The 14788-nt window shown below is 37.7% G+C and overlaps 1 protein-coding gene across 2 annotated transcripts in view; it reads right to left on the bottom strand.

Moving 5' to 3' along the window:
- Window positions 1-380: 380 nt before the first annotated feature.
- TRAPPC8 (trafficking protein particle complex subunit 8) overlaps window positions 381-14788 on the bottom strand; it is a 55525-nt gene continuing 41117 nt past the window's right edge. For both annotated transcript variants that reach the window (XM_064442801.1, XM_064442802.1), the window contains 5 exons: window positions 13661-13846; window positions 13007-13108; window positions 5106-5251; window positions 3469-3558; window positions 381-1422 (listed from right to left, as the gene is read on the bottom strand). In XM_064442801.1, the coding sequence (XP_064298871.1) occupies window positions 1188-1422; window positions 3469-3558; window positions 5106-5251; window positions 13007-13108; window positions 13661-13846 (759 nt within the window). In that variant the 3' untranslated portion in view covers window positions 381-1187. The remainder of the gene's footprint in view (window positions 1423-3468; window positions 3559-5105; window positions 5252-13006; window positions 13109-13660; window positions 13847-14788) is intronic.

The raw sequence follows: 14788 nt of genomic DNA, 5'->3' as shown, positions 1-14788 counted from the left end.
TAGGTGCTCAATTTCCCTTGTACTCAGCTAACCCACCATAAACTAACTCCTAACTCTTAGCTGGTTTTGCTGCACTTGATTGCTTCACACAGCCTTCCCTATGTCCAGCAGTACTATTTAAATTAAAAATCCCCAGCACACAGCAAGTAACTGACATCTCCCAGACAGCTGAATTCTGGGGGTTGTACCTGGGAACACTGCAGAAGAACTAAAATGGCAAATACAGCAGCTACTGCAAGTTCCAGCGTAGGCCAACACTACACATGGCACCAGGACAGGAACTTCACCCGAGCAAAGAGGGCACAGAATATAAATACACTATCAGCACCTGCAGACTGCTACAGCTGCATGAAAAGGAAGAATAAAGGTCCACAAGTCCATACAGTGAATATGGCGTATGTTTTATTCTATTTACAGTACATTTGTTATAAATATAATACATTTCTGAAAATCTTGAGTAGATTTTTTTAAAACAGATCAATTGTTATAGTTACATCATAAAGCAAGTGACAATTTAAATGACAATCTCATGGTTGGGAGTTAGTGCATTCTGTGTTGAGATGAATGAGAAAATACTCAAATTCTTTGAGGAATTTTTTAAACACCTTAGGTGGGACTTTTATGTAAACCTTGGAAAGTCACTGGTTTCCATAAACATGAAAATCAAAACAAAATTTTGAACTAAAAAACTAAGAAACAGAAACAGCTTTCAGATACCTTATTGAACTTGACAGTAAGGCTGGGATTTATCATGACTAATGGCTTCAGACAGGAAAAAGCCAATGAGGGTTTCTTCCTGAACCATATCCTAATACAGCCACAAATATTAAACACACCATGCTGGAAGTTGTAACAGCAGTCAAGCTGCATTTTTGACAGGGCATAGGACATACAAATATGTTCAGATTTGGAGTCAGAGTATTTTGTGTTATGAATATCTTAATTACCAGAGAAGAAATACATTATAAAAGGATAAACGTATTTTCAGTCCAACGTGCGTTGCATTGAGAAACAAGTTGACAAGTAGTCTGAATATTTTGCTATTTTCTTTCCTACACAATCTTTAGTAACAAGTTAGATGTTTGAGGTGCTATTTCCAAAAACTGCAGCAAAATGTCAACCAGCAATATAAGAAAAGAATCCCATTTATTTTGTCTTTTAGTGTGATTTATTTTTTCAGGGAGTGGTCAGATATTATTAATAATAATCAGTGCAGGCATGGAGTTCTGCTGACTCGTTTCAAACAAAGTAACTTGGTCCACTAGCTTGGCAAATACTCTGGGGGTTCCAAGATTATAGACACCTGTATGAACGAAGCAAGCTTTCAGCTGCAAGCTATAGACCTCTTGGCTTTTAAGTTGAAGCTTGTACTGTGTTTGCCCAAGCCACGTAAAAGATCCATGAATTTCTAGTGCTTCTGGGCTGAAAAAGAAGGTAACAAAATTATTTCTCTGTATTTGAAGCGTGCGTACATACTAGCTTACATGATTACCTCAACTACAAGTTTTCCCCAAGATTTCAGAACGCTCTGTGTCCCCGTCACTGGCCCTGTACAAAGAGATGCTTGTTTGTGCTTGCTGAAAGCTTCTTTTCAAAAGCCAGGAACTGGAAACTTAAGTTACTATTCCAGCAGTCTTTGGATATGATAGCGCCCACTGTCAGTCATCTTTGATGGCTTGGAAGTTGCTGAGTCTTTTTGACTGCCTGCCTACAGTAATTTCCCTTAATTCACTGCCTTCCCCAAACACATCATGCTTTGTTTGTTTCTCCATCACACACACACACCTCCCACTCTTTATCTTTAAGGGATTAAGGTTTTTCTAGCAGGACAAAGCAAGTTGCAATCCTAGGTATAGACACACCTGCACTTAACATTTTATCAAGACATTAATTGCAGCTTTGAAGAAAAGTCATGTAGTAGGAAACAGGATGTATAGACATCTGCATCCATGCACACATCAACACACGCAGAGCCCCACAAGCATACACGCACTCTGAGACAGAGTACCTAAAGATACCCAAGGGTATCTTTGTGGATCCCTATTTCCACCCCATCAGTTCAGTTCAACTCCAGGCCCTTGCTTCTGGACAAATACTTTTTAGTGTTTTGACTCACACTTAACACACTCCTTTAGTGTCTGTTTGCCTTGGCTCAGATGAATCAGTACAGATCTTTAAAACATTTTTTTTAGCTCCCAATATAATACACTACATACAGAACATTATACATATGTGTAATGATGAATTTCAGTTTATTCCCAGCTTTTTATGTAACTGACAAATCGGATCTTGTTATTTAAGGCATTCTTGGGCCCGTACCATGAACTAGAGTTACTCAGAGTGCATGTCACACAGAAATAGTCAACTCATATACACTGCTTCACAGACATTGTGTTAATATGTTGGTTTGGGGGTAGGAGGCATGTTTGGTTTTAGGAAGTTTCAAGGCACATGAATACACTGTCCTTTCAAAGCCATGTCTTTCACGTTGTGAAAACACACCAGATCTGTGAGTAGCTTCCTAATCGCAACTGATAAATAAGAAACAGACTTAGGTCCTCTGTCCTCTATTTCTGAACCTATGTATTACACTCCAGACTTCCAGTTTCTTACTTGCCTGGACAAACTGTTGGCAAGAATCAAATGTTCCCCATTACTAAGCCTACTTCAGTGTCCTTCACAATCTGCCTTCCCCCCACCAAGAACATTCAGTCAGGGATCCCACAAAGCCTATTTTGTGGTAAGCAGACCAAGCAGCATTATGTCTACTGTGGGGGGTGTGGAAGAGAGGTGGTGTCACCCAAATTGTGAGTTAATTACCTTGTTTTAACAGAAGTGGAAGAATTAAGAATGGTTATATCATGGTACTGAATTCTCCCTTCCACAGAATTCTTAGCAAAACTTTTAGAAACAATTTACAAAACGTTTCCTCCCTGCTAGTACTTTTGCACGTATATGACAGTTCTAAGCAAAATGCCAGCCATAAGAATCAGCTGATCAACCTGGGTAGGTCTTAAAAATACCTAAGGTTCTGTGACATTTTATACTAAGTCAAGTTGCAGGATGAAGTACTTCTTTGAACTTCAAAAGTTGTTTTCTACAAATTACTTGATATTTTAAAAATGAAAACCCAACATCGTATGCTTAATAAAGTAAGGTCGCTGAAGCTCATATTTCACTAGTTCAAAAGCATTTCCACTTCCCTAGAAAAGATCTGCCGAGTCTAACTATTCAAGAGTCACAATTCAAGGTCCTGTCTTAGCAATAGTCAGAAGCAAAATAAAATTGAGCACTGACTGAAGACTCCCATTTGACTGTATGAAGCTTTCACCACCTTTCATTCTTTCAAAGAAACCACTGTTGAAAAAATCCTACTCTAGATATTCAACACAGTTAAAACATTACAAGAGTCCCCAAGACTAGGAAACATTCCCAGAAAATATTGTTTTATTAATGTTCACATATTACCTTGTTGTTTTATGCCGCAAATCAATCATTACATCTACAACTGCCTGGGAACAATTGGAAAGTAGGAGAGTGACAGGTACCAGACAGAGGCTGTGAAGAGAAATAGTTCCATAGTAAAGGAAGAGAGTCTTATTCTGCATAGTCTTAATTATACTCTAACAGTTAAAATACATTTCAACTAATATAAAATTAACATGTAGTTGTCTATTATGCAGTCAGTGTACATAGCAATAAAATGATTTACACTGATTAGAGTTTCCTATAATAAAAGCTATTGAGGCAAACAGCATTGGCTCAGCTGAGCGAAATGAAGTTACATTTCTTCATCCAGCTGAGAGACTAGCAAAAGCATAAATAATACGTTAAGTTTACAGGAAATCTGCTGTTATGACAATAGACATTTCAGAACAAGATAACGTGGTCTATTATGCTACTCTCTGAACCACTGTTTAGCACATTTTGCCGGGGTACTTTTCTTCTGCACTGTCTCCTATAGAGGAATTGCTGGCATCTGGCCTAAAGTTTTCGCCAGAGCAGTATCCAAACAGAACAGACAGCACATACACATTTGGTGTCAATTTAAGCCTTTACCCTCAATAAAGCTATTAGTTAGTTGATATTCTGTTGTTCACAAGTAGTATGATTGTTTTCATAAATAATGCTGCAGCAAGAAAGACTGCAAGATATTCAACAGGCAGATACACAACTATTGCATCTGAAACAGCTCTGCATACGCAACAAGTGATTTGTGTCACTGGAATTCCTTGCCATTGCTTAACAGTTTAAGTATCACAAACTTCATTAACAAGAAAAGAACAATTAGCAACCATAACAAATAAGACGTGAACTTGTTACTGGAAAAATGCACACTGTAACTGTTATTAAAATATGCCACACGCCATAAGATGTCTAAATGTTAGATTTTTTTATAAAGAAATACCTTTCCTTAGGCAGCTTACTTATATTAACTGAAATTTTAGAAAGTGTAACACAGTAGACTTCTCAGATAAAACAGCTCAAACCTAAATAGGTATCTTTGTTTCAAGTACACCTCATTTCACACCTGGAAATTGATACAGAGGTCTTTGTTCAGGTAATTTTAATTTTGAAAGACTCAAGGATCTCACAGGCTCCAACCAATTCACTCTAGCAGTCTGCTTTGACAGAGGTTAATTCTGATACTCTTCCAGGAGACAAGCCCCAGTGAGCTAAACTGTTACCACCTTTCCTTCTGACATAAATCAGAACCATGTGCAGCTAATCTCGGCAAGTCAGATGTTGGAAACATAGCAGTTCTTTTGACTTTAGAAGTACCACTTTCTCTCTAGCTCCTCAAAGTAGCCAGACTGTTTACTCTGACACCAAGAATAAACACAAAGGCAGCAGAGTATTCTTCTAGTACATTTGATAACATCACTAGTTAACATTAAAACAGTGAAGTGTAATATTACAGCCTGTTTCTCTACATGAAACTTTCATTTTACCTATACAGTCTGAAGCGGTGAGTTTAAAGAACTGAGCAAGATTTCACCCTTGCATACCAGACTTCTCTTTTGTATCATGACCCATATATCCCTCAACAGGATTTATGTCTAATGAACTATTTCAAAAATTTCTAAAGAAAACATTGCACAAACCTTTTTTGATGGAAAGAATGATTGAAAGACTCTGGATAATGAAGACTTGTCTTGATAAGATTGGAAAGCTGCTCTGGCGTTGGTCTCGCAGGGACTGGTGTGTTTTCTGGTCGAAAAAACTTTAAGAGAACTGTTTCTGGTAATTCCTGGAACACAAATTCAGAATGACATTTAAAATATTGACATATGGTATTGTGCAACACAACACAAGCAATCCACTCACAGAAGCTACAATTTTCCATTATGAACTATAACTCCAGGGAAATATGTCTACAGCATCATGAAGCTTACAGTTTTTTCCAATGTGCTAGAGGAGGAACTGATATGATTTCTCTATTACTCTCCTTTGAGACAGATTTCACAGCTTCTTATGGAAACACTATCTGTGCAAGTTTCAGAAAAGCATATTACTCTTGCAGCAGTTTGTTAGTGTTTGGTTTTGTTTCTAAGAAAAAGGGACAGTATTTACCCATTCCCCATTCAGCACCTGTAGCTAAAAAAATCTCCATCACCTGCCCTGGGAAGCTCACAACAGGAAAGCCAACAGCTGAGTTTCCCAACACAAATCCAAAGTAAAGCAAATACAAGTTTATAGGAACATGCTAACAATTGAAGAAGCATTTAATAATGCAGAGTATCTTAAGGCTTGTATAGCAAGCTCTTGCAGATTTGAAAGTTACCTTTGTCCCCAGCTGAAAGCCCAAGTCAAGCACTGACACACTACTTGGGATTCGTGCTAACCCTTGGGCAGAATTCCCAAGTATTTTTTTAATACCCTACAAGAGACAAATATGAAGATTCTTGTCTACAAACAGTCAAGAACTCCATGAAATGCCGCAGGAACATTTACTGGTGAAAGTGCAGAGTGCCATTAATATTTCAAACCTTTAGTTCTAATATTATACCTCTACTGAAGGACTGGTTAGTAAGACCATTTACCATCAGAGAGCTAACCCTGAATTCCAGCCAGCCTCTGGGTGTCAGACTCAGAAGAGATGTCTGTGTCTTCAAGTTCAGCTGCTCAAAAGTCTAGTTTTTTTGTAACTGTGTACCTAGGACAAAGGCTAAGACACGACATCTAGTACATTATTCTCTTACCTAATGCTTCAGGAGAGCATTAAGCACTTCCAAATGGTAAGCAAGAAGATGTGTATACAGATCAGGGAGCTAACCTAGAGACAGCTAACAAGAAATACTACGTTTAAGGACACGTGAACTCCTGCCCTACTCCAGAGGATGGGAGTACCAACCAACCAAAATTAAACAGATGGTATTTTGTTGCTGAACTCCTGGGGTACCAGCCCAAATGGACTACTGCCTTTTCAAAGGCAAAAGCAAGAGTTCTGACACCTAAAGTCTGCTTGTTGACCCATTATGGTTCCTTGCAAAGCCTCCAGAAGTGCCAAGGGCTCCAGTAGAGAGCAAGAACCATATATTGCATAAAAGAAGGCCAAAACAATGGTTAAGATACTCCCTTTAAAAGATGTTAAGGTGTAATTTGAAGGTCTCATCCATACATACTAGAAGAGGTACAGAAAAGCTTGACTGGAAGAGACTTCATCATAAGAGGTTGGGGGGGAGGGGTGTGTGTTATTGTTTGAAGTTTTATAGCTGCATTTTTAAGCTTTTTGGGTTTTGAACAGAAACACACAAGAGGCAGTAGCACCAGAACCACACTGCTCCCACAGTTGCCTTCCAAGAGCTACAAACTGTGTAACTGGTGCTAAGGAAGTTGTTCCTTTTTTTTTTTTAGGAAGTTTTTTACTGCCCAAAGCCACGTACAAAGTCCAGCTTCAAACAGATATACTTAAAACTAGACTCAAGCTTGCTGTTCCAAGTAGAAAAATCAATATCTTTACTTACTCAGTAGTTGCAAAAAAGCTAGGACCTTTAGAGTGGGATGTTTTGTTACTTTGAAACAACATTAGATATTATCCCTACTTATACTTCTGAAATTGCATGTTAGTCATTCATACTTAGATGTTACATCTTAGGTCTGAAGATATCTCCTGCAGCTGTACTATGTTAAAAGTTGTGAAAGTCAAAATTTACACCATTCAAAGCATCCTTTGCATTATCTCATAGATGTAAAGACAAGTCTGCCCATAATACATTCCTGAATCTCTTCGAATCCACTTCTGAATTGAAGAGTTCTTCCCATCCATGAGATGGATGGAAGTGATAGTATCTTCACATGCAATCATTGAAAAGGATTTTTCTATGTAATATTAGACAACTTAAGGTTCTCAATTTCAAAAACAGTCTTCTCAATGACTGGTTCAATGTCCTCTCAACCACACCAGAGGTTAAACACCACAACTTGATTTCCAAGTTGTATGGAAATTGAGCGTATTTGCCCCATAAATCAAGTCACACATAGCCGAAAGGATTATTAACATGTTCAGTCAAGTATGAGGGAGAAATACGCACTGCACAGAACAAAACCTAAAGAGAGAACCCTTGAACTACGTTAAGCATAACTAAAAGCAGAATATATGAAAGCAACAGAAAAAGAGTGAAACAAAGGAAGATCTTAAGTGATGTGTCCTTCTCCCTTTCCTATTTTAGATAAGAGAACTCCCATTTTAAAAACATCAGTGTTAACTTGGTTTCCTTCACCATGTGACTCATCTATATTCATTCTAGTGCCTCATTATGGAAGTGACAACTCCAGGAACAGTATTTTACTAAGACACCAGTAATAATGCATTTGAAAACACAAATACTATCATCAGCTCTGCAGTTGATCAATGGGTAAAGCAGCAGATAAAATTTTTTCAGCTATTTGGAGTATTTCATTCATGACAACAACATAAGCCAGTCACCCCAAATTGGTACAGTTGCTGGTACATTAGTTGATATAATAGAGTGATAAATGTACTCTCCAGCTCTTGGTGTTTATTTACCCTTAATAACTTTGGTTTCCCTCCATCAATCTGGTTTAAAGGAAGTCTTAGATCCATTCCAACAGTCTGTGTTTGACTCAAGTATGCCTTCCCATGTATTCTGTAAAAAATAAAACTCTGAACTAGCACAAGATGACACTTCCAGTAATCCACTGTTTGGAAAAATAGTTACTCAAAGCCTCCCCTCTCCTATCTTTCAAAAATTTCTACTTCCAACCAAACTGCTGCTGCCTCAATAACGTTGCACCTATATTAAGAAGCAGTACTACTAAAACTTACCGCCTCTGAAGCGAAACACTGCCAAGAAGCCTGCATCCACGCTGTATGCATTTTATAGATTTTACTTTGGGCTAGGACTGGTATAATCCACAGGACTGAATGAGCAGCCCGAAAGCACATCGCATGCAGTCCTGGAGCACATCTGGATTAATTCTGCCTGGAAGGTATCCGCTTTGTGCATTACAAAACCACTTCGCAATGAAGAGAGGGCTGTAAATGGGTACAGTATCTTAAAAAAATGTCACCTGATCTAATACATACTCATAAGACACTATCTCATCGAGACTTCAGTCAAACCTAAGTTTACACTTAGATGCTAATGAGTTTGAGAAGTATGGATGCACTACTCCCAACATGCTGACATGCCCAAGTGACAAGCCTCACCGTCCATCAGTGTGCAGTCATTGACAATTAGAAGCGAGGCAAGTGCCCCAGCCCTACACTGCTACTACCATTCCACCATATTACACTGTGCTTTTCCTTTGGAATCTTTTGGATTGAATTCACCAGTTCACCAGATTAGAAAAATATGGGAGACAGCCATAAGAAAGAGTATTGATCAAACAGCCCTGACTGTGAATGGATGTTTAAAAAGCATTTTAAGTTTTTACGCTTTTACTAAGTTAACACAGAGAGGTCAAGAACAAGAGTCAGAAATTACTGTGTCTGAAGTACAGCTAAAGTTGACCTTCAGTTAAAATAAACTGATTCTTGAAAGCAAGTTTAGAAAAGAAACAGAACCCACAGCAGTATCACTGTCAAAAAAAGAACAGCCATTGGTTACCAATAACCCAGATATTTTTATTAGTGAGCCTTTTACTACTTGGGCTCAGACAGCTACTGCTAACACATCTGTTCAGACCTATTCACTTCACTAGCACCTTATGTGATTTATTCTTCACATATTCTTCTTGTTGGTGCCTATAACATATCTCTGTGGCACCTTTTGTGTTTCTGTTTCCAGAAAATAAACTATATTTAGCATTTTTCCCCTACCTTTAGCAAAAGGCCATTTTTTTCAAAAATACAAGTGAAATAAAGGGTAGGAAGAAGTAAGTTTTACACATTATTCTGAAACCTTTCTTTATGAAACACAGAAATGCTTTAACAGAGTCAATATTCCTTGTGGTCCTTCAGCATATTATGTGTTAAGATTCCAAACTTCTAGAACATAAAATCTAAGTATTTCATCACATCACCTGATAAGTCTGTGTCTAGTAATCTATGCCCAAAAGCAGTGCTATTTAGTTAAACAGAAAAATCCCGTAACCAACAAAAAAATCTGTATGCAATGTCAGAAGACCAGTAAACTTCAAAGTCATAGATATAATTGTCTTGGTTAGAATGAAAAAGTTTAGAATTCATAATTCTATTTTGAACAGACATAAGAAAAGCAAGTGCATGCATCCGAACATCCAAGTAAAATTTGTGTAGAATTTTACTATTGTATTCTTTCTTTCTGTGTGAGTACAGACAGAAATTTTACCCAGAAAAACATTTTACACCTCCCCCACACCAAAATACCTTGTATTTTATACAAACCAGAGGCTTTATCTTGGTTTTATCAAATGCTATGGCAAGTTATGCTACTGCAACAGAGGAATAATTGCATCCTGCTGTCTGTTCCACATCCTTTTGTATATATTGTGTGTTCCACAATGAACCAAGCAGAAGTAACCACCTATCGTTACATCCCAGTCAGCACCCTAACATCTTAGCTTAGGCATATGATAGATGACTTCACATCAGTGCACTCAACTACCAATATACCAGCAACTACTAGAATTTGAGAAACATAACAGTCCCAGTGAATACAAATCTACCGCTCTTCTACTACAGTCCTTTTCTGCGTTTTTGTTTCCCTTCACAGTTCTAGAAGCTTCTGTAAACAAAAACTAAATCCTTAAAAGCTAGCAAAGAATTAGTCTGAGATATACCATAATTGGCAAAGCAGCAGAAGCCAACCAGTACACAGAGTTTAACCAAAATACACAGCAAGCTATCATGATTTGGTCAACACAGTTTTTAGCTGAATTCAAACATTTGAGTCATTTCTCGGGGCTGGGGGGGGAAGGGGGTACAGAGAGAAATCTTGGTTGTTCTTTTCTCCATGTCTATTGTGAGACTGTTCTTGATTGGGGATGGCTGTACTGCCAGACAGATGCAAAAATTTCTTTGCTGGCTGTAACAGTATGAAGCAGAAGTGGTTCAAGTCAAGAAGAAAGTGCTGAAGACCAGCAACAACTAGGACACAGCAAGAAACGCAGGGAGCAGACTCTCATGTCCTAGGTGACACCTTGTGCAGAATCTGCAAGTAAATTTATTTTTTCAGATCTCAGCAGCCCTTTATCATTTAAGAACTGGTAACCAACATGCATCAAAAGCATGCATCTCCATCTCCCTCTGCTGTCTAGACCACAGAAAACAACTTCTATCCTGTCAGCACAAAAGCATTCCAGAACAGTTTAGAGTTTCCAACCCTGTTTATGGCTTAAGAGAATAAATCCAGATTTCCAAGACAAACTACTTGAAAGTTACAATGTAAGTCTCACAACTAACTTAACATAACTACAAATGTTAAGTTAGAAGTATGTTTGGCTTTGGGATTTTCTCTCCCCCTGCTCGTGTAACTCTAATGCAAGAGCAAGATCACTCAAAGACAACATGCAATCCTTAATAGATTAAGTATATTTTTTTTTTCTATCTAGCCTAATTTAATCCTGTTTTGGGATTCTTTCAATTCTTAAATGTAGAGTGTACAAAGTAAACTGCAGCACAATCAAATCACTTAATTTGTTACACCTTGCCTCCCATCTCAGAGGTGTTTATCTACTTTCCTCACAGTATGAGGTGCTAATTAACAAAAGAAAAGTAGTACACGAGCATATGAAATTTCTCAATCCTTAACAGTCCTGAGGTTACAGGTGCTTAAAATCCAAGATAAATCTGAGCTTTGGTTATCATGACAACATAGAATTTACCCATTTATTAAAAACAACCACCATTACTCTTATACCAGATTTCAATTGCATCACAACACAGATGCATTTTGCCTTCCAACTAAGGTACAGAACACTTCAAAGGAAGTATGTTCCTTATGCTGAAGAAAGTGAATACAATAACCAACACAGCATCTATTTGAATGTAGATGTAATAACTGATAAAAAACAGATTATAGACAGAATGCTAATACAGTACCATGTATACCTCAAAAATTGAGGGTACATCTGGATCCTCCTTGCTCCTGGTAGCAGGATTCATTTGTTTTAGTCTGAAACCAAATTTCATGCAGTGCCAGTGCAGCCAACAAGAAATGTAAATTTCTATCCCTAGCATGTTCAGTCATTTGTTTTATTTAAGGATGCAGGTGTGATTCACTCCAACTTCCTCTCTTCCCATCCATTTGCTAGAACCAGAACTCAATGAGATCAGAAGTAGAAGTCCACAGTGTTTTCTCTCCTAACTTTAGGCGCCTACAGTGTGATCTACTGTTCTACAAACACCTTTAGGCAGGTAAGATAATTCCAGAGTGGGCAGTTTAGACTAATACAGCCTAGTACTGCTCAGCATAGCTTAAGCCCACATGTGCAAAGGCTTTTTTGGGGGTGGGGTGATAAGTGAAAAAAAAATCATCCGCAGACATTAGAACTTAAATTTTCCTGTTTTCAGTACCAATGAATACCAGCCAGTTGAGCTCGAACTACATGCCCATTTCAATCTATTCCCATCTATTTCACAGCACAAAGAACTAAATAGAAAAATCATCTTAATGACATTAAAATACTTAAAGGCTCATAAACCAAAGTCAAATGCACAGCTCAGAATTATTCAATACTTATGTTATAGCATGATATTTATAGAAGTACACATTGGTCCAATATTGTTTTCTTGACAAAATCATGTCTACTTGCTGCAGCTGAGTAAGAGCTCACTAAAAGATAGGTACAATGTTTGCAACATTGGTAAAACCATGAGAATGGCACCAAAGAAGGAACAGCAATGACTGCTCAGCAGAAGACTAAACAAGTATATGACTTGGGTTTTTTTTATTTTGTACATTAGTCTTCACTCATGTAAATTGCATCTAGCATAGTTTTTACAGAAATTTATCTATAGCTTCCATAGTTATTACCGATTCATGTACCAGAAGACATCCACTGGTTTCCTTCAGATACTATTTTTTTGAACAACCAAAAAGGCTATAAAACTTCAAAGTGAAGCAACATGCTATTAATTAATCAATTCCAATGGAGCTTTCAATATCTTTAACTGCTCCAGTGTTTCTGCTGTTCTAACATTTAGAAAGGTCTTCACTTAAAAAGTTGTGCATAGTAGAATTTCTGAGACTGATTTTGTAAAACTCAAAATAATAATTCCACCATTTTACTAGTAATTATTAAGTAATCGTTAACTTTGATTTAATATCATTAATAAGCTCCTACTTCTACCCTGAAATACCACAGAACAGTTTACTCCAACAACTGCGTAGCAGTATACTTACCTGTATATTGCTTTTCTCATCTTTAAACTAAGCCTAACTATTTCAGTACAGATGACTAATCAAAGCTGAAGTAAAGCTGAATTATTTAGCGATAACACAGATCTGATGTTAGACTCTACAAAAGCACCCAAAGTGATTCCACTTGTTTATAAGAAAACATATGAAGTCTATTTTGGGAAAGATGCAATTGTAAAGGAAAACTTCACACAGATTACCTGCTTCTGAGGAAACGAAGAAGCCTCCTTCCCAACTGTATTAAGGGCAACATGATGCTGGCCCTCCAAAATAAGCTGCTTGTTGTCTTCCACAACATATGCCTACAGAATATAATACAAAGACATTAGCAAACCAGAAACTATCATAAGCTTCATAATACAGAACTACTTACTTTCCCCCAACTTAAGCAGAAGATGTACTGTTCAAAAACTTAAGGCTAGCATGACATCTCTTATGTGCATGGTTTTCATTTTGCAAGCACAGACAACTGCTGAAGTTTAGACTGCCAATTTCCACTACTTAATATTTGCATTCTGGTAAATGAGATGGTCTTTGTCAAAGCAGACTGGGTCACTCTTACAGTTCTATAATAAAAGCAAGCATGAACAGATATCTTGATTTAAGATTTCAGAATATTCTCTGTGTGCATTCAGAGTAATGTAAAACCACTTAAGCATCCTTATTACAGTAACAGCTATTAAGACTGTCTTTGCTTCTTGACACCATTTTAGTTCATTTGCCTGTTTTCAGAAAAAAAATTAATCCATAAATGCTGTATGAGTACCCTTAAAAGTTCAGGATGCCATATCAAACTATTTTTTAACTATCATATTTCATGGCCAGATTACCACAAAGGCCACAACCATACATACCTTCCACAGTACAACAATGTTCAAGTCAACTTCACTGCATCTTTGTATCAATCTGACTGTCTCATCAAATGATTGTTTCACAGCCCTTTGAGATGCATGAGTATGAGACTGCACATGTGTTCTTTTAAATTCAGAGGATAAGCTTTGGAAAAAAAAGTCTGCACAAGGACTAGCTGAACTTATTATCTGCAAGGGAAAAAAGCAAGAAAGAGTGCTCTCAGAACAGGATGCAAGCTGACACACATTACTCTAACAGAGCTCACCATTGTAGTATTTCAGTTCTTTTATCTTGCTTTGCTTCCCTTTGCAAACCAACAGGATGCCACACATCTTGGTTTCTATGCTTGCCCTGTTAGAGGTATGCCCTACCTAATGAGCTGTCTAAGGTAACATAGGCAAAGAGAGCTATAGATTATTCACCTAAAACTACAAGTGCCAAGGCCTGGAAATAAGGGCCTTAATTACTACCACCAGACAGCCTACTGTAATATATCAAGTACAGTGTAGAGAGCTGAAGTGTCCAAGTAACTCAAACTCACTCACATGCAAGTCATTGCTTATTAATGTTTTCCTTAGGTTAGCTAGAATTATTTATCGAAGTTAGGAACATACATCTTTGCTAGCAATAGCAAAGATAACAGATTGCACAGCATATTCCCCATGTATAAGTGGCACAGCCAGAAGTACTGTGCTGTTTGTCAAGTTCGTCATCATTTGTGCTGAGCTTTTCCAACACCAAAAGCTTGATAAGGAAGCAGTTGTTTTAAGACCAACCGCAGTGGTACTTGGAGACAGCAGGGTAAGTAGGGAACTTCAGCTTCCTAGCCCCTCCCTTTCAAAAACATTAGCCTTCCCAGAATATGCTGTTGCAGTGCTGCTAATTGTTGCATTAGCAGAATACTTACACCAAGGGAAACAATGTGCTTTTGGAGTAACTATCTAGAAGGGAAGGCCCCCTCCCCATGTCCCCCATTAGATAACATTTTCTGACAAGAAAGCTGAAGTTCATGCAACTCATTTAACTTTAAAAACAGAGGGATCATCTACCTCAGATTCAGTCCTAACTTCAATTTATATGACTATAAAATGAAATCGCAGTGAGTAGGTTTTCTTTGGCTTTGAAAAGCT

Source organism: Phalacrocorax carbo, chromosome 2 (genome assembly GCF_963921805.1).
Source record: "Phalacrocorax carbo chromosome 2, bPhaCar2.1, whole genome shotgun sequence".
Lineage (NCBI taxonomy): Eukaryota > Metazoa > Chordata > Aves > Suliformes > Phalacrocoracidae > Phalacrocorax > Phalacrocorax carbo.
The sequence above is the reverse complement of the archived record's forward strand: the minus strand, read 5'-3'. Positions and strand labels throughout refer to the sequence as shown.